Source organism: Felis catus, chromosome D2, assembly GCF_018350175.1.
Source record: "Felis catus isolate Fca126 chromosome D2, F.catus_Fca126_mat1.0, whole genome shotgun sequence".
Lineage (NCBI taxonomy): Eukaryota > Metazoa > Chordata > Mammalia > Carnivora > Felidae > Felis > Felis catus.
In genome coordinates this window covers 79,453,254-79,480,966 of record NC_058378.1, presented here as the reverse complement: position 1 = coordinate 79,480,966, position 27,713 = coordinate 79,453,254, and the positions used below count along the sequence as shown (strand labels likewise).

At 50.5% G+C, this 27,713-nt stretch overlaps 1 protein-coding gene across 5 annotated transcripts in view; it reads left to right on the top strand.

The window, feature by feature from the left end:
• The window catches only part of CPXM2 (carboxypeptidase X, M14 family member 2), a 145,122-nt gene that overhangs the window by 98,177 nt on the left and 19,232 nt on the right, over nucleotides 1–27,713 (top strand). For 4 of the 5 annotated variants that reach the window (XM_023241053.2, XM_023241051.2, XM_006938252.4 and 1 more), the window contains 6 exons: nucleotides 1,308–1,392; nucleotides 2,347–2,497; nucleotides 15,006–15,094; nucleotides 21,927–22,050; nucleotides 23,755–23,951; nucleotides 24,958–25,137. In XM_023241053.2, the coding sequence (XP_023096821.1) occupies nucleotides 1,308–1,392; nucleotides 2,347–2,497; nucleotides 15,006–15,094; nucleotides 21,927–22,050; nucleotides 23,755–23,951; nucleotides 24,958–25,137 (826 nt within the window). Of the gene's footprint in view, nucleotides 1–1,307; nucleotides 1,393–2,346; nucleotides 2,498–15,005; nucleotides 15,095–21,926; nucleotides 22,056–23,754; nucleotides 23,952–24,957; nucleotides 25,138–27,713 lie in introns of all 5 variants that reach the window. The other variant, XM_023241052.2, reaches the window with a different exon arrangement.

Genomic DNA, 27,713 nt, shown 5'->3' with positions numbered 1-27,713 from the left:
GGATGGTGCTCAGAAAGAATCTTCCGTATCGATTAACAACGAATGTTATAAACGACTGAGGCTCGAGGGAAAAAGATGTGTTTTCCTCGCGAAGGTGGTTGTTTCGCATGGTCTATCGGGTTGACCCCCACTGTGGGAAGTCCATTCATGGCCGTTGTCACCTCCGTGATCTCTGCGCGGTGGGGGGTGATGGCGGGTCTGGCTTTGGGGTCCAGCTGTCACTGGATCATTGCTGGGGGTGGAGGGATTGTCTCAGTAGCTGTGACAGCCAAGGAGAAGCCCAGCGTCTCTTAGTCAGTCTAGTGTGTTATGTTCCCAAGTCATTTTCCAAAGGAAATTTCTAGAGGGACTTGGCAGTTTTTACTGAGGTTGTTTTTCCACGTGGAACTCGACTATTGTGTGTGATGTAATGTGCAGAATCAAGAAATACGTAAACGCTTGTGTCTTTATGTGTGATCAACAGGTAGAGCTGAGCAGAGACCAGGCACCCTCCTAAGTGTTTAAGGAGTATTAAACCATCGAAGGCTCACGTTCATCCTTTACGCTTGGTGCTTATAAGACCCTCTTTTTACAGATGAGTCAGCAGTGGCACAGACGGGTCGGTTAGCCGGCCGAGGCCACAGGGAGCGTGAGCAGTGGGACCAGGGTGTGAAACAGCGTCTTCCACCTCTGGGACCTGCTGTTGGCCCTCGAACCATGCAGGGGTTAGGGGTGCCGACACCCTGTGCAGTCAAAAATCTGGGTATAACTTCTGACTCTCTAAAAACTTAACCACTGGGGCATCTGGGTGGCTCAGTCGGTGAGGCGTCTGACTCTTGATTTCAGCTCAGGTCATGATCTTGTGGTTCGTGAGTTTGAGCCCCGAGCTGACAGCACAGAACTTGCTTGGGATTCTCTGTCACCTTCTCTCTCTCGCCTTCCCCTACTCTCTCTCTCTCAAATAAACATTTAAAAATGAAAAAAAAAAAAAAAAAAACAACTTAACAGCTTACTGTTGACCAGAAGGAAGCCTTACTGTTAACATAAATAGTCAATTAACACATATTTTGTATGATACACGTATTATATGCTGTATTCTTACAATAAAATAAGCTAGAGAAAAGAAAACGCTCTTAGAAAATCTAAGAAGAGAACATACATTTATAGTACTGAACTGGATTGAAAAAAATCCGCGTAGAAGTGTACCCGTGCCGTTCATAACCGTGTTGTTCGGGGGCTAACGGCACTTCCCTCAGTGCTATGCCTCTACAGGGAATAGGTGGACCTTTTACAACGTGTAGTCCCAGTGACGTTTTATTTTCTCTTAGGAGCGACTGGGTGACCTCCTACAAGGTCATGGTGAGCAATGACAGCCATACGTGGGTCACTGTTAAGAATGGATCGGGAGACATGGTGAGTTTCCTCTTCCCTCTGTGCATGCCCTTGGTGTCCGGCTGTGCGGGTGTGTGCGGAGAGAGGCCGTGGGTGCCCCCTCACTGTCTGTGGGTTCCGCGTCCACTCACGCCGATGACGGGTAGCGCCCCTCTCGGCCGTGCCCCGAAGCTCAGGGCCAGGTGGCCCATTTAGAGCTAACGTGCGATCCCAGCTGCTGGGACGCAGTGTCTTCCACAGCTCCCAGGTCAGCCTTGGGAGACTGGTGGCACGTGCAGTATGCTGGGGTCCCTCGCAGCGGCTCAGTGACAGGAGTTCCCCAGCCTCTTCAGTGACCCCCATCTTTGCGCTCCGTGATCCGCTCCAGATCCGCCGGTTCTGACCACGCCACCCTCTTCCTCCGGCTCTCAGGCGCGTCCTTCCTAACGTGGTGTCCAGAGTCTTGGACAATCTGACGGCAGCCTCCGGTTTCAACCTTCTTTCTCGTTCTTACCCCCTGCACACGCTCCTCCTGTGTTCTAGTAGCAGTGAGCTAGCTACTCTGCTCTTTCTGAATCCCACCTCTGGGCTTCTCCAGTCATTGCTGCTGCTTTTCTCTAGAATCCCTGCCGTCCCTACAGATCTAAATAGTGTGCCTTTGAGGCCAGTTCACACGCCACCTGCTCCCTGAAGCTCTGTCTGGTCCTTCCCTTCTTCTGAAATCCCAGAGCTCCGTGGCTGTCCCTCTGTCATGGCACTAAGAGCTTTCGCCCGGATTATCTATTACCTCCTCCTTTTCTCCCCGCTGCCCCAGGAGATTGGGGGCGTCCTGAGGGCAGGGTCTACGCCTGATTCATTTCTCTTCTCCCCTCAATGCCCAGCGCATATTGGGCGTTTCTCAGTGAAGTCTTACGGAGTGAATAGTTTACTGACCCTTTTATCCCTTGGTAATCAGGCTCTGAAAGATCCTCCCTTTTCCCCCTCATGCCTAAATAGATATTTGAAGGAAACAGTGAAAAAGAGATCCCTGTTCTCAACGAGCTGCCTGTCCCCATGGTGGCCCGCTACATCCGCATAAATCCACGGTCCTGGTTCGACAACGGGAGCATCTGTATGAGGATGGAGATCCTGGGCTGTCCCCTGCCAGGTGGGCTTGCTTTTCCGTGTTTGCTGCAGGTGGGGTGCTGGTGGAGAACGGGTGCCTGGCCAAGGTGACTACAGACGTGCCAAGCAATCTTTTTCTCGTGTAAAAAAAAAAAAAAAAAAAAAAAAATATATATATATATATATATATATATATATATATATATATACCACATCTATTGCAGAATGTTTAGAAAACAGAGCGAAGCAGAAAGGAAGTAAATAAAAATCTCCCATGACCCTCCTCGGAAACACCACGGGTATTTGGGGGGTAGTAGCAAATGGACGTACCAGCTGTGGTTTTGCCGACTGGGATTTTAAGATGATGCGTGTTTCAAGGTTGAAAATTCACTCAACACCACCACTCAGAAGCAAGCAAAAGAAAAAAACTAGAGCGAATTTCTGGTGGCATGTTTCCTTGTCTTTGAGTGTTCCCGCTACTCTGGGTAGAGTGTTCCCGCTACTCTTCCTCTACCCAGACCGTGGGTGGGTACGTGTGGCCGTGTACGTCGCCTCTTTTCGGTTGAAGTCGCTTTGCTTGGGTGCCTGTGTCTTGGGGTAAACGCTTGTCCCTTGAGGTCGTTGTATTCCCCGTGGCCTGTTTTCACACAGTGGCATCTGGGTGTGACCTCAGGGTGGCAGGAAGAGGCGGGCTTGAATTCACACGTGTCGTCTGGATCCTTGCTGGTACCTGCTCTGGACAGGCTGATCTGGTCTGGCTCATGACCGGCTCCGTCTGGCCTTTCAGGACTTGTGAGTTTGTGCCCATGGGAAGCCTTGTGGATGGCAGCCCCTTCATCCTGACTGGACATCTCCAGGGAAGGAAGTGGGCTCCTAGAACGTTCCTAAGGCTCTTCATCGGGGCCTGTAGGAATTTCCACATCCCTGTCCACCTGCAGTCGGTCCCTAGGGTGCAAGGTGTTCAGCTTTGGGTTATAGCTTTCCTTACCATCCTTGCCCAACAAGAGAGTGAGGGCTTGCCACTTCTGGGGTTCCCCTACTTGGAGGAAGTAAACCACCAGCTCTGATGTTCTCAGGTGTTACAGTGTCCATCAGGCCATTTCTGTCGCCATCCAGCCCCCCACACATTTGCTGTGTTTTCAAAGCATGTTTAATGTCACTTACTGCCTTTCTCTCAATCGCATAATATCCACATTCTTGCTTCGCCAAGGATGAATGTTTAGAATACAAACTCTGCATTGGTGAGAGAGATGGGCCTCTCTACCTACCTACTCACACTTGCACCAGACAGATTCTTTGTTATCTATTTGTACTTACTAGATCGTGAAACCTTTTTTATGTCATTAAGACCATTATTAGAGACCATCTGTCTTGTGAATGTGTCATCTAGTCTGTTGACCACGTCCTGTTTTTAGTCTGCCTTGCAGTGTGGTGTTCAGTTGTTCCCAGTGTTTTGGTTCCATAAAGAACCGCACAAGGAATGTCTTTGTTTCTGGGCCCTTGTGTGCTTCCACGATTACTGTCTAAATTACAGGATCATGCAATTTATAGGATTGGCGTTTAACATTCGGTTACGGTAAACAGGATCGCTGGCTCCAAGGGCGTGTGCGTTTTCAAGGCTGATCCAGAGAGGATGTTCGAGGCCAGCCTGGTTTGGGACCTGGGCCTCCTATGGGGCTGGTTTGTGCTGGAGTTGCAATCACAGGTCCCGTGTGCTGCGGCCCAGGGCCTCTAGGCTTTCTGGAATGCGTAGACTGGAGACCCAGGTGCAGGAGGGTATGTGAGCGGTCCTGTGTGCTCCTGTGTCTGCTTGCTTTAAAGAGAAGGTCCCGGTGTCTGTCTGTGGGCAGGAATTCATCCGCTGTTGGTAAGGGGCAAAGGGCATCCTGTGAGAGTCTCATGAAATAAATATTTCCCTGTGAAGTTATTCTTGGGATGTGTGTGTGTTTGAAGATAGGTCCATGGGGCAACTTAAACACAAAGACAGCGTTAACAGTGTGAATTCCAGGTGGGTTTCAAGTGCAGACTTGGAATGGTTCTCTTTTCCCACCCCAAATATTTAGGGCCCTCTTTCTTCACACAGCTACTTAGCAGTCTGCCCAGAGGGGAGCTGGCCTTTGTGACGCCACGCGGTGGTGGTCCCATCTGAGGGACTGGGGCCGCACAGGGGCCCCCAAGTCCACGTGGGCAAGTGAACCTTGCTCCCTGCCCTGTGGTCGGCACGGTCCCTTTGTGCAAGTTCACGAGGCCAAAGGCAGAGATTACCGAACCAACTCAAGCCGCTCAGACCTAAGGTGACTTTGCGGTCTGAATGCAACCGCCCGGAGCCTGTTTTTCCTGGAACTCTTATTTATGAAAAATTCATTTACCTTTGCTTCTGCTCTCTTTGTTCTGTTCTTACCGTCCTCCTGTGAACCCTCAGGTCGGGGCAGAGGAAGGTGGTGATTCTTTTCAAGTCCGTCATGAGTAATGTTTCCAGAAACTTTTGAACTGGAAAATGAATTACCGCATGCCATAGTCTATTAATAGGATTTTTAAAGCTCAGAACTAAAAGAAAATGGAGAGAGTTGTTTATGGTTACAGTTTCAGTTTTGCAAGATGAGAAGGTTCTAGAGATCTGTCTTACAACAATGCAGGTATATTTAACACTACTCATATGTGCCCTTAAAAACGCTCCGGATGGTGAATTATGTAAGTCTTTTACCACAATTAAATTTTTTTACTGTAAAAGATATTTTATTCTTTTTTATTTCTTTATTTTTTTTAAGTTTATTTTTTGAGAGAGAGAGAGAGCATGAGTGCAGAAGGGGCAGAGAGAGAGGGGGACAGAGGATCTGAAGCGGGCTCCATGCTGACAGCAGAGAGCCCGATGCGGGGCTTGAACCCACACACGGGCGAGATCATGACCTGAGCCAAAGTCAGACGCTTAACCGACTGAGCCACCCAGGGGCCCCTATTCTTTTTTATTTTTATTTGAGCATAGTTGGCACACAATGTGACATTAGTTTCAGGTGTACAATGTAGCGATTTGATAAGTTTATATGTTACGTTGTGCTCACTCCGAGTATAGCTGTCGTCTGTCACCATAAACACTGTTGTGGTATCATCGACTATATCCCCTAGGCTTATATCTTTTATTCCCATGACATTCATTCCGTCCCCGGAAGCCAGGATCCCCTCCCCGCCACCGCCGCCCCCCCCCCCCGCCTTCACCCATGTTTGCTCATCCTGCACCCCTCCCCTCTGGCAACCACCGGTTTGTTCTCTGTATTTACAGGTCTGATCCTGCTTTTTGTTGGCTCGTTTACTCATTTGGTGTTTTTAGTTTCCAGATGAGTGAAATCCTATGGTATGTATCTTTCTCCGATGGACTTATTTCCCTTAGCATAATGCATCCTAGGTGGTTCATTTTTTTAAGATGTTAAAAAGAAAGTCCTCTTCCCCAAATTTGAATGGTCTCGTCCATTTTGGATGAGTACGCATAAAGATCTGTGCACGCCGGAAGCTGGGGAGAGCCTAGGAAGATACATTTTTAACCGTGAATGTTTCAGGTTAAGACACGCTCTGGCTGGGGCACCTGGTTGGCTCCGTCAGTTAAGCGTCCGACTTCGGCTCAGGTCGTGATCTCACAGTTCGTGAGTTCGAGCCCCACGTCAGGCTCCGTGCTGACAGCTCAGAGCCTGGAGCCCGCTTCGGATTCTGTGTCTCTCTCTGCCTCTCTCTGCCCCTCCATCACTCACACTCTGTCTCTCTCTCTGAAAAATAAACATAAAACAAAAAAAGGCACATGCTGGTTGACTTCAAGATCAGTGTGGGGGCACCTGGGGGTCATGATCTTGTGCTTTTGTGAGATCGAGCCCCTCATCAGGCTCTGTGCTGACAGTGCAGAGCCTGCTTGGGATTCTCTCCCTCTCTCTCTCTTCCCCTGCCCCCCTTGTGCTCTCTCTCTCTCTCTGTCTCAAAAAAAGAAAATAAAAGATCACAGTGTTGGTGGTGTTCAGCTATTTCGTTACTGCAAACAATACTGCCATGTGTAGAATCTGTTTCTGCAAAGGGCCCCATCGCTCTGCACACGATTTCCCCGCAGGGCAACAGGACCGTGGCCAGGATGCCGGGAAGTGACTTTCAGGGCCGGGGATGGCGATGCTTGGGCCCCGCTGCTGCTCGGCGGCTCCTACTGTGAGTGTCTGATCCCTGGGGAAAGTCGCCACTCCTCCCCCCTCGTCTTCCCGGCCACCAGGTCTGAGTGACTGCCCTCCCTCTGCACACCGTGCTGACGTGTCTGGGGTTCTCGGATTCGACTCAGGACCTCACGGGGAGCTGTGCACGGGTCTGGGGATAGGAGCTCGTTTTCTGTCAAGCGTGGGGGGAGCTGCTAAGGGGTGATGCCCCATGTCTATTCCTGCGAGTGGGCTCGGACCCTCAGAGTCCCTCCTAGGGGAGACCCTTCCTTCTTCCTGATACACAGACCCTCCCAGTCATAAATCACTGAGAAGATAGTTCTTTTGCAAGATCACCGCCCATGTTGCTGACCTGGAATGTTTCAGCCAGCGCCCCCCGCCATCATCAATATGGGTAAACCGGGGAAGGAAGGGGCTCCCCTGGGTCAGCGTGGCGGCAAAGACCTCGGAAGTTTATTTGCTTTGCTACCTTTCACTTTTCTTCACAAAGGCCACAGCTGGAATACTCACTTATCCCGTGGAACCGGTCATTATTTGGGGCCCAGGCCTGGGCTTTGCAAAGACAGGAATCCACACACAAAGTTACTGTGGCCTTTATTTTATCTTCCTTTGCTGAGGGTGATGTTTTCTCAGCCTCTTTTTCTTTAAATTTTTTTTCAACGTCTTTATTCATTTTTGAGAGACAGAGAGTGAGCAGAGGAGGGCAGAGAGGGAGAGGGAGACACACAGTCGGAAGCAGGCTCCAGGCTCCGAGCTGTCCGCACAGAGCCCGACGCGGGGCTCGAATCCACGAGCCGTGGGATCGTGACCTGAGCCGAAGTCGGACGCTGAACCGACTGAGCCACCCAGGCGCCCCCAGCCTCTTTCTGATGAGACTGGAAGAACTCTTGGGAATGGCTGTGTACCAGCTGCAGCCTGTCTGCGTCATTGCTCATGGCCTGGGCCTTGTCTGATCTGGAAAAAAAAAAAGAGAAGAATCCATGTCCGTTTCAGGGAAGCTGGGTGGTTGGAAAGGGCATGAGCTCTGGCTTAGATCAGACCTCGGTTCACGCTGTAGCATCATCCCCCGGCACCTGTGCTCTTGTCCAGCTTCTGGAAATACTCTGTGCTTTGCTGGGCTTGGGTCTAAAGCGGAGGTAATCCCTTCCCTGTAGAACTGGAACTAAGTCCTTCTGCCTTTTCCCCCAACATGCCAGTGAAATGACTGAAGCCCTCCCCACGGACCTATGAGAGGTCCTTAGTGTCCTTCCCCGCCCCCCGGGATTTCTGGGGCTACCTGGGGTGGCTGCCTACAGTCTCCAGACAGTCACCGTTGCCTTCTGCTTCACATGTCTTCTCCCAGTGCTCCGCCTGGTCCGCTTACCCCGTTAGTCCCCTACCCCCTTGATTTGAGAGTACGGTCTCCACTGATGTTTATTCACACCAGGGAGTATTACTGAGGTTTAGGGATAAGAAGGGGGCTTTGCTGCATGTAACGTAGAACCGCACAGACCCGACAGTCCACATTTCTGTCCCTCAGGCCTCTGGTTATCCCAGTAAAGGGGGTCCATGGCTTGCTGCCTTTCTCCTCAGACTGGCCTGCCGCGTGCTGCTGAGACCATGCTCTCCCTGCATGGACCTTTCCCCTGCTTCCCATTTCCTGTCTGGCTGTCTTTCTCTGACTTCCTGTCTCTTGGACTTCCGGGTTGGAGAAGGGGAGCAAGTGGGATTGAAATATCTGTTTCTTTTTTTCTTTCTCTTTCTTTCTTTCTTTCTTTCTTTCTTTCTTTCTTTCTTTCTTTTTTTAATGTTTGTTTATTTTTGAGAGAGAGAGAGAGAGAGCGGGGGAGGGGGAAGAGAGAGAGGGAGACGCAGAATCCGAAGCAGGCTCCAGGCTCCGAGCCAATAGCACAGAGCCCGACGCGGGGCTCGAACTCACGGACCGCGAGATGGTGACCGGAGCCAAAGTCCAATGCTTAACCAACTGAGCCGCCCGGGCGCCCCCTATCTCTTTCTTTTTTAGATAAAGACCATGAATGCCCTTCCTCTCCTTCCTCCCATCCTGGCTTGTTGGAGCCTTGCCTTTCAAAACCACGAGTTCACGAGAAGGACTCAGCTGCTCCCCTGGAATGCACGCAGGCTGCCCTCCTTCTTCGTCGTCACTGTTCACTGCCCTTCCATCCCTGAGGCACAGACGCTGGGACGACTAGACGAGAGCCATTTGTAGAGTGCCCTCGTGCTCAGCGCAGAACAATTATCATTTTCCCCCACTTCCCCCTCCTTCCTTTACTGCCCTTGGCTGGACAGTTTGGTTCTGTGGCTACCTCATTTCTCAGGCCACCAGACCCCACGGGTGATGGGAGGACGAGAGAGAAGGTGTTTCATTTCTTCGCGTCGTGCTTTTGTTTTGTCCCCTGTTACGTAGGGTGTAGGCTACTGGCTGCTCTTATGACCCGCTGACGGGCATCAACCTCTCCTTTTCCAGAAACCAGAACGCCTCCCTCTCCTGCCTCCCGCTTGTGCAGAGGACTCTGAGATTTGGGGATGAGAGAGCAGGTCACGTGGGGAACCACAGATTTCCCTCCTTCCCCGGGATCAGTAACACAGCAAGAAGCCTACCTCTTACTGTACCGAAGTAGCTCAGTTCAGGAAGGGGGGCGGTCCTCCCCTAGTGGCCTTTGCCTTGTAAGGCATGCCATGACTGAGTGCGTTGGGTTGAATAGCATCCCCCCACATTCGCGTCCATCCGGAACCTTGGAAGTGATCTTATTGGGAAGTAGGGTCTTTGCGGGTGTGACTGGCGAAGATTAGGGTGGGCCCTAAATCCAATGACTGGTAAATCCTTAGGAAGAGAAAACAGACACACAGAGAGAAGGCCATGGGGTGATAGGGGCAGAGATTGCGTGACGTGGCTACAAGCCGCGGGTTGACGGCAACTTCCAGAAGCTAGGAAGGGGAAGGAAGGACGCTCCCCTAGAGCCTTGAGCTGATTTCAGATCTCTATCATTCATAGCTGTGAGATGGTAAGTTTGTTCCAGGCTACCTAGGTTATGGTACTTTGTTACGGTAGGCCCTAGAAAGCTAGTGCACTGAGGGACCCAGGGGTGGTGTAGGGTTCCCTCATTGTCCTGAATCCCCAGGATGTGATTGTCATTCGCCACCCCCTCTGCCCTGCCTTCTGGTCTCCGTTCTGCCACGGCGATGAGGAATAGCAGCTGAGCATGTAGTGGGCTCCTTCTCAGAGGTCTCCTGGCCCCAGAACGCGTTATCCTCTTCATAAACAGTCTTTCCTAAATAACTGGGTTGGGATGTGTATCCATCCACCCACCCACTCATTCATTCCTCACTCGTGCATTCGTACATCAGACACGTAGGATGTGCCTGTCCTGGGGCAGGGCCCAGGGGTTCTGAGAGGAGGTGGACACTTCTGCTGACCCCCTCGCCTCCCCTCCCAAGAGCTCTCTCACAGTATAACAAGGGAAGTGTGCCGGGCATCCTTTCCCCCAGGGAAACCACTCTCCATTCAGGGGGGTCCGGCCTTGCTGGCTGTAGCCTGTCTTTCCTGTAAAAAACTTGCCCTTACTGAGTTTCAATAAACCTGTGGTTTCTCTTCCTGGTGCACCTGCCCCATGTTGATTATTGGGAAACTGTAAAAACTCTTTTCATCAGGGGGCTGGCTCTTTGGTGCTCAGCTTACATCTGGTGCCAGGTTATCTGCACTCAGGAGTCAGGGCTTTGGGCCACAGTGGCGGGCATTTCCTTGGGGAGAGGCCGGGGAGTCCTTTTCTTAAAAAAAAAGAAGTGAGGGTCACCTGGGTGGCTCAGTTGGTTAAGCGTCCGACTTCGGCTCAGGTCATGATGTCACGGTTCGTGGGTTTGAGCCCCGCATCGGGCTCTGTGCGGACAGCTCGGAGCCTGGAGCCTGCTTCGGATGCTGTGTCTCCCCCTCTCTCTCTGCCCCTCCTCTCTCTCTCTTCTCTCTCTCCCTCTCTCAAAAATAAACATTAAAAAAAAAAAAGAAGTGAAACTCACATAATGTACAATTAACCATTTTGAATTTTTTTCATGTTTATTTATTTTTGCGAGAGGGAGAGACAGAGTGCGAGCAGGGGAGGGGAAGAAAGAGAGGGAGACACAGAGTCCAAAGCAGGATCCAGGCTCCGAGCTGTCAGCACAGAGCCTGGCTCGTGGCTTGAACTCACAAACCGTGAGATCATGACCTGAGCCCGAGTCAGAAGCTTAACCGACTGAGCCACCCAGGTCCCCTTCAACGAACCATTTTAAAGATATGGTTCAGTGGTACTTAGCACATTCCCAAGGTGTGCAAGCACTGGCTTTGTCTAGTTTCTGAATTTCATCATGACCCATAGACACACCCTGGGTCCGTTGAGTAATCACTTCCTCACCCTCCTTCCCCGCCGTCCCCACGACCTCTAACCTCTACCCCTGTGGGTTGCCTGCTCTGGATAGAGCATGTCGAAGGAATCGTGAGCCCAGTGGTTCTTGATTGCACGTGAGCCTCGTTTCCAGCAAAGACAGTCTCTCCTCTCCCCTCTGAACGCCCACCCCCAGTCAAGCGAGGTCCCCAAAGTAGCAGAGACAGCGAAGCACATCAGTTTGAGAACCTCGGCTCCCCCCCGGATTTCCGGGGATGGGGTTTGGTCTCGAGTCCTCACTGTTCTTGTAAAAAGAGCCCTGTGTGGTGAGCTGGTGTGTGTTTGGGGACAGGAAGAGCGGGTGTCCGGGCCGTGAGGAGGCAGGGATGTCCCAGGTGCGTAGGCAGTCTCCTGGGGCTGCCATGAAGAGTACCAGAACCTGGGAGGTGATGGTAACACGAAGCTATTGTCTCCGTTCTGGAAGCCAGAAGCCCTAGGTCAAGACGTCAGCAGGGCTGGCTCTTCCTCAGGCCGTGGCGGAGAATCTTCCCCGTGCCTCTGCCCCACTTCTGGGGGCCTGCTGGCAGTCGGTGGTTCTGGGTCTTGTAGATGCATCGCCACACCTGTGTCCTCCCCTCCACCGGGACGCCTCCCTGCCTGCTTACCTCTGTGTCTGCATCCGCCTTGCTGGAGACACCAGGCATGATGCATCAGGGCCCACTCTCGTCACCTCATTCTCTTTTTTTAATGTCTATTTATTTTTGAGAGACAGAGACAGAGAGCAAGCAGAGGAGGGACAGAGAGAGAGGGAGACACAGAATCCCAAGCAGGCTTCAGGCTCCCAACTGTCAGCATAGAGCCTGACACGGGGCTCAAACTCACGAACTGTGATATCGTGACCTGAGCCGAAGTCGGATGCTTAACCGACTGAGCCACCCAGGTGCCCCTGTAATGACCACATTTTAACTTGCTGACCTCGCTCCAAATAAGGTCACGTTCTAAAGTACTGGGGGTTAAGACTCCGACATATCTTTTTGGGTTGGCGGGGGGGACATAATTCAACCCCCAAAAGGTATAATCAGTAGACAGGTTCAGGCAGAGGAGGATTTTGAGTAGCTGAATAAGAGAAGAACAGTCAGGGACATGGCATGCTCCACATGCCCCTCCGGGAGTTTGTCCCCATAACTAAGGTGTTCCGGAAGGAATCGACTGTTTTTCAGCACATATGACGTGTGCAACCAAACAAGCCAAGGGAAGCAAGGAGACTCATTTTTCCAAAGCTCCATCTGTGGGGATAAAGGCCTCGCAGACTGAATCAGGACTTGTGTTTCAAATGCCAGAAGCCCTATTCTAATTAGCGTGTGGGGTAGGGGAGGACAGTTTTGGCTCACATACACGAAAACTCCAGGGGTGGATCTGACTCCGACTCTGGCTTCAGGCAAGAGTAGTTCTACTATGTCAGGGCTCCCCTTCTCTCCATCTCACAGACAGGGAGACCAACACCCCGAAACCCATCCCACAATGTGAGCAACTCCTACAGAAGGAGAGTCTCGTCCTCCCATGTCTGGGAGGAAAGTCATCTCATTGGCCCAGCTTGGACCCTAGGATCTTGGGATCCCCTCTGAGCCAGTGACTGTGGGTACAGGGACACATGTTTCATGGCTGGACCTTGGCCACGTACTCATGCCTCTGCATGCTGGGCAAGGCAATTTTATCCAAGCCATCTGGAATATATTCCCCGTGGGCAGAAGGGATCTTTTGTCCACAGAAAGAAGAAGGGGACCGTGGCTTTGACCAGTTGGCTCTGTCTGCAGACCCTGGGCCCCCAGAGGGCTTGGCTTCGTTCTTACCCATCTCTTTACCTACAGTACTGAGCTCCTCGTAGGTTCTCAATAAAACTTTATCCAGTCGGAGTAAGTGGGCAAATAAAGAATTCTTTGCTCAAAATGTGGGAGGTAGAAAGTTGTGAAAAATACCGACCTGTGGTTTTGAGACAGTTTTTGGAACTTGTACCCTTGTCCCTAGGCAAATTGATTAGTCTTAAGGAGGGCATGACGTTGCCAAACGTGGAGCTCCTCTGCACTTAGAGTCCTGAGTTTTTCTTCAATCCTTTTGAAGAACCTTCAAGGCCTAACTTGAGTTTGAAGACCAAGTGGCTTTAAAGAGTTTTGGAAAGAGGCCCCTGGGACTTGGGGAGTGTGGAGTCGCGCTTAGGAAGCATCCTACGGGTAAATAAAGTGCAAATTAACGTGGGAAATATGCTTACCTTTTGCTTTGAGACACACAGGCTTGGAAATCCAAGGGGAGGCAGCTCGCGTGAGGGTGTGGTCAACCCACGCTCCTGGAAGCCGAGTGCTTGAGACTAACTGGGGAGCCTGTGCTAAACCCGATCAGGTCTGCTTTTCTTTCTTTCCTGGACAGCATGCCAGCTCGCCCTCGTTCTGATTCCCTTTCAGTGGCGGTCCTTGTTTCTACTAGTGTTATGGGCAAACCTTGGTGGGCATTAAAATCTGGGTTTTTTGGTGTTTGGGTCTATATGGGATGTGGATTCTGATTCAGTAGGTCTGGGCTGGGTCTGACAGGCAGCCCGAGTGCTGGTCTGAGGACCACATGTGGTGGCACAAATCAGGATCCACTGCTCCGGTACCGCTCGGAGCCCATCCCTCTGTCACCCGCCACGGCCACGGCCACTGCCTCTGGAATCACCTCTTGAGCCACTTGGATCAAACCACAGCTGCTGTGGCTCCAGCCTTGCCCACACGGCATCTGGGGTAGGAGAGCGACCTGACTAAAGCAACGTGTTCTCTCTACGTTGGGAGCCGTCCAGGATTTCCAGCTTCATCCTCCAGTTGGAGACGCCGTGGGGCTGGCTGTAGGTCACGTCCAGAGAAAGACCTCCAGGCCCACTGAGCGCCCCTCCCCCTTATCCTCCTCCTGACTCCTCTTCTTCCCCAGCCTGTCCTTTCTTCTGAGGGTCCTTTGTTCTCATAATTCTGTGAACAACACGGCTTATGTGGATTGAAGAAAAGAGTCAATTTATATGGGGTAGAGAATCAAGTTAAGAGCAGACCTCTCTCCCCAGACCTCCGAATCCCAGTCTCCATGGGTCACCGGCGTTAATACAGCCTGATCATGCCTGTTGGGGTGTTCCAGCTGCAACAATGGAAACCCCAGCACCCGCCCCCGCCCCCTCACCCCGTGCCCGGCTTAGTGGGTAAGGGAATTGGATATCTCATGCGGTTGGGAGTGCCAGGGGAGATTGGTTGGGATCCGATGTAGCGTCACTCGATGGCTCCTGATGCTCGTGGGGTTCTCTCTGTCCTCTACCGCGGAGAGATTCTCACTCACTCCTTCTCTGCACCATTAAAGTCCTTCCCTTCAACCTGGACCAGTAAGAGAGGCCAGGAGATGCTGTGCTCTGACTGGCTGAGACCAGTCACACTGGCCCCCTGAGCTGGGATATGAGGTGTACTTCCTAGAAGTGTTGGGCTGATTCCCAAACTGCATTGGGTTTCTGTTAGGAAGGGTGGAAAGGGACTAGATGGTGGGCGAGTAACTAATAGTGTGCACCACACTTCCAGAAGTTTCCATTCATGTGTATAGCGGTGATATTCATTCACTTATTCATTCATTCAGTGCTGAGAGTTTGCCAGGCACATCAGTGATCCCAGTTAATATTAAGCAAGGAAACACCAACGAGAGAAGGACCTTTCTTCCCTGTTTAGGGGTGAAGAGACCAAGGCAGAAACTGCTCCAGTGACTTAGCCAAGATCACACAGCACTTAAGCAGAAGAGTGGAGATTTGAACCAGGCATTCTGGGTCTAAGTCCGCACTTCCCACCACTGGCTAACTCCGACTCCTGAGCTGCTTCTCAAACGTTGGCTCTCTCCCCTCTGTGCATATGTTCTGAAGCTAGAGATTAGCTTGTGTCTCCACACGAATCAGGCCACTCACAGAACCACCACAAGGAATAGGACGATGTGAGTGAATTTAAAACCGTATTTCTGTCCCCAGATCCAAATAACTATTATCACCGACGGAATGAGATGACCACCACCGACGACCTGGATTTCAAACACCACAACTACAAGGAAATGCGCCAGGTGAGATCCAGATTTCTCAAAGAGCATTGTATCATATGCTTGTGACATAGTTGCTTGTGTGTGTGTGTGTGCGTGTGTGTGTGTTTCCTTCCGGAAATTAAGATGATGTGTTTGGGGTAGGCATCTGAAGGATCATTTTGGTTTTCTGAAGCCACGCTAAATGCTTGTAGTTTGTAGGTTGAGAATGCCTTGTTGGGGGTTCCAGTGACCAGAGGCAGGCTCCCCCTGCAGCAAATAGTTGAAACAGAATTTGAAGCCAGACTTTTCTGATTTAACACAGGGGTTCTTAAGAATCACTGTGTGTTTGGGGCACCTGGGCGGCTCCGTCAGTTGAGCGTCCGACTCTTGATTTTGGCTCAGGTGGTGATCCCAGGGTCATGGGATCGAGCCCCTCATCAGGCTCTGTGATGAGTGTGGAGACTGCCTTCTCTCTCTCTCTCTCTGCCCCTCTTCCCTGCTCACATTCTCTCTCTCTCTCTCTCATAAAAAAAAAAGACTCACTGTGCATTTAAGGGATAACACTGATTTGTGGATGTTGGTCCTAGGCAGTTGAAGAAGGAAAAGGATCTAGAATACACTGATAATAGTAATTGCAGGACCTACATCAATTTACTACATTAGCAATTTACCTGCATTAACATGGTCAGTCTCCTCACCACCCCCGGAGGGCAGGGACTGTTATCCTTCCCTTACCGATGGGGAAACCCAGTTACCAAGGAAACATATAACACTACCCCTTGGTATTCAGACACCCTGATCTTCCATTTGGGTTGTATAACAGAATCACGTGGGGAAATTTGGAAAAATACTTGTACTTGAACCCTACCTTGGGCCACTTTTTAAAGCAGAACCCTTAGGAGAAGGGTCTGGAGGGTCTAAGTTTTGAAAAGCTCTCCTTAGGTCTCTAATGTACGGCCAGACTTGAGAACTACTGGTTGATGCCTTTATAGCTCTTAGCACTTTCGTGCCGTTAGGAGCAGAAGTCAATCCCAGCTGAGACTGTCCCCAGATTTAGTTACAGAAACCAAGTAATTCTGAGCTGCGGAGAATATTTGCATACTGGGCCTGGAAGGAGGAAGGGTCCAGCCATTGATTAGGACAGGCTAAAAGAGCAGCCTGAATGCTGAGTGCTCGGCGTGTGAAATCCTGTTCCGCCTTTGCCCCCAGCACGGTGCTAGAAGACTCAGGGGGTGCTGATGAATGAGAAGCCCTTGGATACCTAAGAATCTGTTTGAAGAGACTGAACAGTCAGATAGCCTCATGAATACATTTACAGAACAAGGATTGACCAAGGGCACATTAACGTGGCTCAAAGCAAGGGGCCCTGGGTGCCGAGAGAAGGAGCCAGCCACCCAGGGACAGTGCAGGGGACATTCCTGAGGTCGGAGTAATTAGGCTGAGCTGAGAGGGCTCCCCGCCTCATCCCAGGGAACCCAGAAACCCCAGTTCGTCTCAACGTCATTTAATTTGAGATGCTCACACACAGCTTCCAGACACCTGTCAGCACAGACTTAGAGGTGGGGCTTGCTAAAGATGTGGTCTTGCTGTCTTGTTCTTCAGAAATCAGGATGTGTTTGGACTTGAGGTCTGTGCATCATCCCTGCTGCTCTGCATTCTCCGGCATTTATATGAGGACTCTGGTCACCATTCTGTTCTACAGAGCACTTGTGTGTTAACTCAGCTTCGCTCCCTGGACATCTTTCCAAGCCCAGAAACTAGGCAAATATCAACTCAGTTGGTGCAATTCACATCAAAAGCAGTGAATCTAAATGCACTTTAAATGAGCTATTGCACAGAGTCTGGGTAGCTGGTGACTTTATTTTTTTTTAATTTTTTAATGTTTATTTATTTTTGAGACAGAGAGAGAGAGAGCATGAACGGGGGAGGGTCAGCGAGAGAGGGAGACACAGAATCCGAAGCCGGCTCCAGGCTCCGAGCTGTCAGCACAGAGCCCGACGCGGGGCTCGAACTCACAGACCGCGAGATCATGACCTGAGCTGAAGTCGGACGCTCAACCGACTGAGCCCCCCGGGCGCCATGCTGGTGTCTTTAAACAGTTGTTCTGTGTGGAAGATCGGGGCCCTTCCAGAAAAGCGGAGCTAGTGGAGTGTGCTTTGTTACCCTGGGTGATTCTGCTTACCATCATCGTGGTGATGTAGAGCCAAGAGGAGTCGGGGAGTGGTGAATGCAGCCCCTGCAGGTGGTGTTGGGTGACCCCAGGGCCCCGCAGCGCTCCACTGGAAGCTATTCAGGGGAGCATCTATCAATCCTGAAGAGCGTTCAAGCCGGAAGTGATTTGCCATTTGCATTCCTGGCTCCTGGGGATGAAAAAGAAGCCAGCATTTTTAGCAATTCCCCGTATGGAGTCTGCGAGGTTACTATAGAAATCTCTCGACTTCGGGGGAAAAAAATGTTAGTTTATCCTAGTATTGAGAACAACATTTCCAACAAACAAACACAAAAAATGAGAAACAGCAGTGGAGCAGGACGAGAGAAGAGAAAATAGAAAAACATATTGCATTGGAAGGGGGAAATGCTGAGAACGTGTGCAGGAAATATTTCTAGAGCACTGACTTATGAGGCACTGTTCTCCCACAGGGGGAGCGCCGGAGGGTGGGACGGGGAGGGAAAGGGAGAGCAGAGAGCGGGTTGCACGTCCCTGGTGTCGTGAGTGAGCTCACCCTTCCAGGAATGCTACTGCCTTCACAGCACGAGTCACGGTTCCTAATTGTTGAGTTACCTGTTTGTATGAGCCTCCTTCATCTGGGACCATGAGGGCAGAAACCCTGCCACTTTGTCATAAACTCGTAACGTGTACCAGATAAGTATGTACGTTGGAGGTCTTTCCAGGGGACATATTTGGGGAATAGGAGGGAGAAGCGACTGGTCCATTGGCCTGGTTGGGAAGGGATTTGGTTGCAGATGGGGTCGGTTATCATCGCTGGCCAGCCTTGGGCAGGTGAAGACAGAAGGGCGGGCACCCCAGGCAGCGAGAGCAAAAGTATGGGGGTAGGAGCGAATGGCATGTTTCTGGAACAGTCTGCTGGGAGAAGCTTTTGCACTGAGTCTGAGAATCAGAGGAAGTTTTCACGTGGCCGAGTAGTGTTTCGGGGAGATTAGCCTGGAAGTCACGTGGGGAGCAGACTGGCAGGGATGGCCGCAGTCCCCAGGAGAGAGGCCGCTGGGCCTGAAGAAGGATGAGAGAGAGAGGCTTCTCTGAGCAGGACTGACTAGTCCTAGGTCACGTGCTGGAATGAGTTGGGGAGAGGCGGGGTCTGGTGTGCCTCCAAAGAGGGTGGGGAACCATCCACAAAGGGAGAAAGTAAGTGGTTTGGAGGCAACGGTTGATGATCTGACTTTGGTTTTGGATGTGGTGCAGCCAGGTCTCGATGCACAGGAAGTTTGAATAGGCTGACCGTAAGTGGGCTGTGATACAGAGACATGGGTTGGAACGTGGCCAGCTAGTGGCACTGATTTCCAGGGCAGCGACGGTGGGGCAGGGGCACGAGGCCGTGGGACAGCGGCCGAGCCTACCCTGGGGGTGGGTGACGGTGGGTGACGGCCTGCAGATCCGGACGAGCCCACCTCCTCACCCGTGGGATGCTCCTACTGCCATTCTGTCCCTCCCCCTCCCTCTGGGTTCCTTCTCCAGGGGACCAGATGCGGTGTCTGTTTCTCAGGCAAATGAAGAAAGCCGATGGAAGAGGACTTTTTCTCTTCTCCCCCCGCCCTTTTCAAAACCGTTTTAATTCATTGGAGGAGCCATTTTGCCTCAGCACCAAATGCAAACCCCAAGGCCCAAGGTCAGTCCTCCTTGAACCCACACCCTAAAGAATCAGCCAGTTGTATCTTTCCCCCGTCCCTGTCCAGCGCTTCGGCTTCTGTGCTCGCAGAATTCCTACGATTTTGATCAGAGGATGGTTGTAATCTGGCCCTGCTTTCCTCAGTGAATATTGGATCACGGGCCATTTTCCATGGTGTCCTCATAGTTGTAATTATGCTGGTGCAGAACGTTCCAGGGAGTGGGAACGGCATGCTCAGCCTTCCTGCCCGGGAGCGCTTGGACATCTCCCAGCTTTGTGCCCCCGGGGAAAGGCTGCAGCCTCACAGCAAGTGCCACCGAGCATGTCACTGTCCCATCCTTTATGCAGAAGCCCCTTCTTGTATATTGCTGGAAACTGAATTTCTGGAGGAGGGGCCTCGAGTTCTGTTTCCCGCAGAGGAGGGAAGCAGCAGAACCTAGGATTCAGTAGATACGAGGTTGGCAAAGCGTATTCCCATCTGGGGTGAGGAGGCAGAGTCTTGATGAAGCTAGGACTCTGCAAAGCCAGGCGCTCTCTAGCTGATCGTTCTCAGCCTGGTTTCATCATCACCCCCCACCCCAGGAGGCTTTTTAGACACTGTCTCAATTATCCTCTACCCATTATATGAAATACTGATGAGTAAGACTTTGTTGGGTAGCGCTGAGCTCTGGAGAGCCACAAAGCATCGTGATCTGGAAGATGTTTAGCCCCTGACGACCAGTTTTCACCTCCGGGGGGCGGGGGGGGGGTGATGTCACCCCTGCTAAGAATGCATGCTCTCAGGCCAGGAAGAAATTCTAGTCCTTATTGTCCCATTAGCCATCAAGGCTCCGGGTGCCTGGATGGCTCAGTTGGTTAAGCACCTGACTTTGGCTCAGGTCATGATCTCATTGTTTGTGATTTTGAGTCCCATATAGGGTGAGCCTTGCTTCTCTCTTTCTGCCCCTCCCTCACTGGTGCCCTCTCTCTCTCTCTCTCTCAAAACAAAAAAAGACTCCAACTCCAGTAAGACATCCTTGACCCTTTTCAGGAATAAGCAAGGTGGACCCCCTGCCAGCTCTTTAACGGGGCTGGTGGCCACTGGAGGCACCTCCCTGGCATTTCAGAGAGAATTTCTCTCTGTGCAGAGGGAATTGTAAAGAACCTTCATGAAGGAGATTCTTCACATGCCCGTGTCCTCTTTGCCGTGTGTAGAAGGGGGTGCCCGTGACACCACAGCACGAGGAGGGAGGGTGGCCGGTACGAAAACACTGTGATGGGCGGGGTATGAAGAGGTGACTGTTGAGTCCTGGCCGAGGCCGTGCCCTACGGCGCGATGTCTCCACGGCAAAGTGTGCGTTCAGCGGAAGGTGGAGGTTCTTCTTCTCCGGCGTCGAGGTCATGATCTCTAACACAGGTGGCACATTGCTTCTGTCTCTGATTGAACGGGGGAGGAGGGTAGGCCCTAAACGATAGCCAGGCTCTGTGCTGGATGGCGGCGTTTGTTGCCTAGTTAAGGATGACAGTCATTGATCTGAACCAAGCCAGTGGATCACGTGCCGATCAGGATTTGCCGAGGACGATGATGGTAGCTGAGGGGGACTACAGTCTGCGGGGACTGGCGCGTGGGGCCCCGACTCGGATGGTGGCTGTGCCGCGGCCGTCTTCAGCCTGGTCGTGGTGTGCCGCTGACCAAACGGGCCGCAGAGATGTGCCGGTGTCGATTGCTTTGCTCTGCCTTCAAGGACAGAGAAGAGCCCTCGGAGTCCAGAGCCCTGGCCACATCTGGTACCGGCTGGGCGACCCCGGGCAGATCGCTCAGTGTCTCTCTGAGCCTCAGTCTCCGTATCTGTTGGGGGGGGGGGGGGGACAATCACCTCTGCCTTACCTACTTCCCCTGGCGGTCGTGATCGTGAAATTCAGTGAGGACACAGATGCGTGACGAATAGAATCGTTGACATTATTAGTGATATTATTACTGTGCTTCTGGGCAAGGCGGGGTGCGACGCATGTGGTTCCACGTCAGCCCTGCACGATGTATGTGTCCCTCATGGTGATGGGGGTAGAAGCTATGGGTCCCTTGCATGCTGGTCCTCCACTGACGGTGAGTTTCTGCTTTGGCCTTGTTGCGGACAACGGTCCTTTATAATCAGCTGCTTCTTTCTCGTAAGGGCAGCCTGTGCTCCTGTGACCAGCAGACGAGCCCTCCTTACCTCCTTTGGCAGCTTGGTGCTCCCCCCGCCCCCTCCCGCTGAGGCTGTTCATCTAACGACCTTGACTTCAGAAGTAGAATTCAGGAGTGCCTGGGGGGCTCAGTCTGTTGAGCATCCGACTCTTGATTTTAGCTCAGGTCATGATGCCAGGGTCGTGGGATCGAGCCCTGTGCCGGGCTCTGCACTGAGTGTGGAGCCTGCTTGGGATTCTCTGTCTCTGTCTCTGTCTCTCTCAAAAAAATTAAAATCTTTTAGAAACAATTAAAAAAGTAAAATCCTGGGAATAACGCGTATCTATTTCACGTCCTTGCATTTCCTTGTCAAGGCCCGCTTTCCTCCCCCTTTTAACCACATGACCCCCATTATCATGGCTTCTCTGGACCCCTTCATTTGGCACCCGTGAATTGGGTCATCAAATGACTACCCTCTGTTGCTGCACCGTGAGCTCCAGGGGGGTGGGAGCGCTGTCCCTTTCCTCAGCCTGACATCAAAGATGCTCATTAAGTTATGAGAAAAATTGATATTCAGTAAGAAATATTTATTTAGGCAGGGATAGGGAGATACAAGGCACAGTGTGTCCCTTAAAGGATCTGTAGTCTAGCGAGGAAACAAGAACACAGGAAACCACAGTAAAAATGGTAATACCATCCTCAAGGGAGGTGATAATCACAACTGGAGGAGAACATTCCAGGCAGAAGGGATAGCGCTGGTGTTGGGAGGCGGGGAGGGCACGCAGGGGGCCGTGGGAGGGGAATGGCAGGTGGCCGTCTTGGGAGCCCTTCGCCATGAATGCATAGCCATCGTTGCTCAGAGCCTTAACTGCATTTTGCTTTTCAGTTGATGAAGGTCGTGAACGAAATGTGCCCCAACATCACCAGAATTTACAACATTGGCAAGAGCCACCAGGGCCTGAAGCTGTATGCCGTGGAGATCTCCGACCACCCTGGGGAGCACGAAGTCGGTGAGGTGGCCCCTCTGTGATGCACCTGTCCCTCCCTGTCTGGTGCCTTCTTAAAGAGCAAGGAGATGGTTCACCCCTGCGAGAACATTCATGAAATAGGCCAGGAGCTGTCCATGCACCGCCCTCACATAGGCAGATTCTGCAAATTTTGGTTCTGTGAACCTCTTACCTTGTGATATGGGCTGTTGGCTCATCTAAGCAAGAGATACCTTTCTTTTCTCCAAATGAACCACATTTAATTCTGCCCTCCAGCTCTGAGACCAGTCACACTAACCAAAGAAAACAGTGGCCAGAGACAGGACAGAATCCTTTTATCGAAGAAAATTCTGGACTCCCTGGTCATTAAGGGCTCAAGTGAGAGGAGGTCCCCTAAATGTCTTTGTAAATCTCAATTCTGTTTTCACACATTTCCTGTTTTCAGCCTTTTCCCGAACCCGGATTCTCCTCTGGGTCAGAGGGACTTCTCTGGGTTTTCTTCTTGGTAAATCCGCGAGTCCTTTAGAAACCCACCGATATTTAAGTCTGGGACCGGTCTGCTTCATTCAGCTCTAAATTCATCATTATTTCAGGAGTTCCTCCTAGAAGTTTCTTTGAAAGGGTGAGGGCTTTATCTGCGGGTAAAATCACATTTCCTCAAAAGCAGTAGCTTTGTCGGTGAGAGAAGGAGAAATATTGTCAGCTTATGCCCGGCACTGATAAACACAACACCGGGAAAGCTGAGCTGTTAAAAGGGAAAAACTCGAAGGCAGCCCCCTTGTAGAATTGTGTCAGTGCCTGTTTCCCCTGCTGAACTGTTTTCCGCTTCTATTCATTCATCTTTGTGTCCTTGTAAGACTTAATAGGAACTTCTCTTAAGAAGAACGATTGCCTCCCCAAAGAGAAAAATAATTGCTCTGGCTTGTGTTTAATTTGTAAATTTTATTTTTTTTCTAATTTTTTTAAAAAATTTTTTTTTTTCAACGTTTATTTATTTTTGGGACAGAGAGAGACAGAGCATGAACGGGGGAGGGGCAGAGAGAGAGGGAGACACAGAATCGGAAACAGGCTCCAGGCTCTGAGACATCACCCCAGAGCCTGACGCGGGGCTCGAACTCACGGACCGCGAGATCGTGACCTGGCTGAAGTCGGACGCTCAACCGACTGCGCCACCCAGGCGCCCCTAATTTGTAAATTTTAAACCTTAAGCCCTGTGCTACTTTACCCTTTCTTGCTAAATAAGAATAAACACCATTCCCCAGGGGCTGGTGTCATCTATGATTTTTCTACACGTTTTCTTCTATACCTGACTATTGGCGAATTAAAAAAAAAAATGGTACTGATACAGTTTGGGGAGGGGGTATTTGTTTTTTTTTAAATTTTTTTTAATGTTTATTTATTTCTGAGGGAGAGACAGAGCATGAGTGGGGGACGGGCAGAGAGAGAGGGAGACACAGAATCCGAAGCAGGCTCCAGGCTCCGAGCTGTCAGCACAGAGCCCGACGCGGGGCTCGAACTCACAAACCGTGAGATCATGACCTGAGCCGAAGTCGGTCGCTCAACCGACGGAGCCACCCAGGCGCCCTGGGGCGGGGGTATTTGTAAGAAGAGATAGGGTAAAATTGTAAGTATTTGTCAGGGATTTTTTTTTTTTTACCCTAAATGGTAAGGGCTGTTTTGCTAGAAGCATCCATCTGAACCTGTGTTTTTTCCCGTCTCGGAGTAAAGGCGAGCCAGAGTTCCACTACATGGCGGGCGCCCACGGCAACGAGGTGCTGGGCCGCGAGCTGATGCTCTTGCTGCTGCAGTTCCTGTGTCAGGAGTACTTGGCCGGGAACCCCCGCATCGTCCACCTGGTGGAGGAGACCCGGATCCACATCCTCCCCTCCCTCAACCCCGATGGCTACGAGAAGGCCTACGAAGGGGTAATGATGCCGCCCCGCGTGCCCAGGGCAGCGGCGAGGCCCCCGCCGGCAGAGCGCCGATCTCACTCACGCGTCATTAGCTTTCCTTTGAGCATCTCCCTGCTGAGCCAGGGGAACCCGGCGGGTGTATGAAAGATGCAAAGCAGGGATTGAGAATCGTGGGGGTCTGAGACCCGCCAGCGAGTGGGAAAAGTGAACGTGAAGGATGATATTTGGCACGTGTTCACTAACAGCAGTAGTCTAGAATAAAAAGAACACCGAGCACGGTTCGAGCGCAGCATCGGGGCAGGCCCTCACTTCTATTATTGCCTGTTTGCCAGTGCTCCGAGGAGAGTTGTGTGTGTGATCCTGATCCGTTGTTTATATTTCAGGCTCTAACTGTGACGTAGAATGTGGTAGGTCACCGACTATACATACTGTAGAATTATATGTACAGGATTGTTCGTATTATCTGGGAATAAAATGGGAAACGGTACTGGGTACCCGTCCCGTGAACGTTTACAGTACAGACTTTGGGTTGCGTTTATTGGTGCAGAGCTGGTGACGGGTTCTCAGTCCCAGATTTGCCAAGGCCAGGTGGTTAGGGGTTTGTGAGCCGGACTCGTGGGCACGGCAGAGAGAATCCGTTGACGCGGTGGTGGTGGTTGATTTTGCAACGCCAGACTCTTAGAGTCATCCCTCCTCAGAGTTCCTCATCTGACCATTCTAGAAGCTTTCATGGGAGGGAAGGAGGAGGAAGGGGCGTAATACTTCTTGAGCTCAGCCATGTGGCAGGGGTGATGCCCTCCCTCTTAGAGGGATTTGGCTCTATTACTCACCACCCACCAAGTCATAATAGAAGATGCTTCAGTGTTCCCTTCTGGGCTCCATCTTTGGGCCAGACGATGGGTAGAGGCTTAGAGATCCACCCAGATGGGGATGGGTGGCGGACATAGAGATAGAGACATCTTGTGCGAGAAGAGTCCAGAAGCCCTGTGGGTCCCTCACGTTCGGAATTGTCTCCCAGGGCTCGGAGCTGGGCGGCTGGTCCCTGGGGCGCTGGACCCACGATGGCATCGACATCAACAACAACTTTCCTGACCTAAACACGCTGCTCTGGGAGGCAGAGGACCGACAGAATCTCCCGAGGAAAGTTCCCAATCACTACATTGCGATCCCTGAGTGGTTTCTGTCTGAAAATGCCACGGTGAGTAAAAATACCCCACGGGCAGAGCCGAGGAAGGTCACGGTGAACACCCACTGGCGTTGGTAGAGCATCTGACATTTAGGAACAAGACAACGCCAGTTTTCCTGTCATGTTTTCTCCAAAAGTGGGGAAGTGTGCTAGAGAGCAACTACCTTTAACGTTGGTATTTTCAGCTCTTCTTCATAAAAGAGAAATCATCGAATCGTATTTCTTGACAACCACACAGGGCTCCGACAACAAAGAGCGCCCCGCACCCTTCCCCTGCATCGTGCGCGTTCATTACCGTCCTCGTGGCCCTGAGCTCTGGTGGTGCCATGGAGTTGCTTTGGAATTGGCCGCAGTCCTTCCTGATTGCTTGAGATACCTTATTTTTATTTTCATAAGTCTTCGTGGATTATTTCATGTTGTGCTTCTTTGGAAGGAAAAATGCATTGAATGAGAAAGGTGTTCCTCGAATTTTCAGGTGTTCTTTCACAAAGAGCGTGTTGTAGAAGAAAGACTTTGCATAAAATTTCGCGTGCCTTTTATTGCCTGCCCTGCCCATAGTAATCTACCCCTCTACCCCTGACCTCTGAGTGTGTGTGTCCTTCAAGAGATCTGCCTTGAGTTAGGGGTAAGTTCAGTGGGAATGACAGAAAAACCAAAATGGCGATAGCTTAATGAGGTAGATATTTTGGGGTTTTTTTGGTGTTTGTTTGTTTGTGTTTCACATAGAAAGACCCTAAAGGTAGATGACAGAAGCCAAGCAGCCAAACGGAAGCCCCGTGATCATCAGGAACCAAGGGCTCCTCTGTCTGTCTCCACCATGTTAGCGTGTGACTTTCATTCTCAAGGTCATCATCTAAGATGGCAGTCGGTACTCCAGCTGTCGTGTCTGTGAAGGAACAGGAGAGAAAGAGTTAAGAAAAAAACAAACCAATAAAGATCCTCCTTTCAGACTCATTGATTAATTTTAAGAGGCATTCTCAGAATTTCTACATAATACTTATGTCTTGATCTCATTGGCCAGAATTTAGTCGAAACATGTTATCAACCTATCATGAGGAAGGCTGGAAAATGCTGTGTTTTAGGCAGCACTTTGCAAGGTAAAAAAGAAAATACAGACACCAAGCACTGGCTTCTCTTCCTGGGGAATCCAAAGAGAAATGATGAGTGGATAGAAGGCAGCCCCCCTGTTTGCCTCGGGGCTCCAGCCCACAGCGGAAGAAGACCAGCATGGTTGCCTCACTTAGGGACGCACAGGGTGGTGTTATCTAGACCTTCAAGAAGCAACCAGTCAAGCAGTGTGGACAGACCGTGGCGATGCCCTGTGGGGTAATTCGGATGCCCAGGGGCAGCTTACTGGGGGTAAAGGATTCAGGGCTTCTGAGTCTTCTGCATTCTCTCTCCTATTTCCTAATTCCATCCTGCACAATCCCCTCCTCCCATCCCCCACCCCCCGTTTTTTTTTTTAAACTAGCGTACTAATGATGTCTGGTAAAGCTGGGAATTCAAATGATGTTATAATTTTGGAACTCTTGGACCAGAATTGGAATATGGTTGCCAGCGTCCTTGGCCCTGTGGCCATGAGCGACCAGGAACAAGTTCAGCACAGTCCTAGAGACCCTGGGATTTCAGTCTTTGCTTTAAGACTAGAATTTTGCTTTTTGAGCTTGTCGTGTTTTGGAAACACAGGGAGAATTACGTAGATCTGTCACCACTGACACCTTTTTTCAGTTGTGGCTATGGTAGATAAGAAGTCAGCAAAGTAAAGACTTGAATAGCAGTCGACAGGCTTGACACAGGGACCTGAAAGAATCCTACACCCCCGTTAGAGAATGCATATTCTCCTTAGTAATCCCTGGAGCATTTTCAAAAACAGATGATGCTCTGGGCTGTAAAGGAAATCTCAACCAGTTTCGGAGAATAGAAGTCAGACCGTGATGCTCTCACCATCATATAGTTCAACTAGAAGACAGTAATAAGGTTAATGAAAATATCAGCATGTATTTAGAAAATTAAAAAAAAAACCCAAAACTTCTAAATAATGGGTCAAAGAAAAAGATTATACTAGCAACTAAAAAATAATTAGAACACAGAGATAATGAAAATATTACATATCAAAATTTGTGGAAAGCTGCAAAACCCTCCTGTGTTTTTTGGAGTTTTGTATCTTTTCATGATTATATTCCAAAGAAGAGAGGCTAAAAATGAGCTAAAGAAACTAGTGAACAAATAACAGAAGAACCACCCCCCCACACACAATGTATAAAGATTGTGATCAAAACATAAGAGCAGCATCAGTGAAATGATAGAAAAACAAGAAAAAATATGAAGTGATTTGTCTGCAGAAAGAATCATTTGATAAGATTTAATAATCACTCTCGGTAAAATCTCTCAGTGAAACTTTGTCATATAGATAGCTAGTTTCAGAGTGAAGAAAGCTATTCCAAATGACATTAATCATAAAATAAAAGATTAATAAACTCAACTACATCGAAATAAGAAAGCTTGCTCATCAAAAATTTAAAAACTGTAAGAGGGAAGCTAAAAACTGAGAGAAATTATTTGCAAATTAAATAACCGGAAAAGAATTA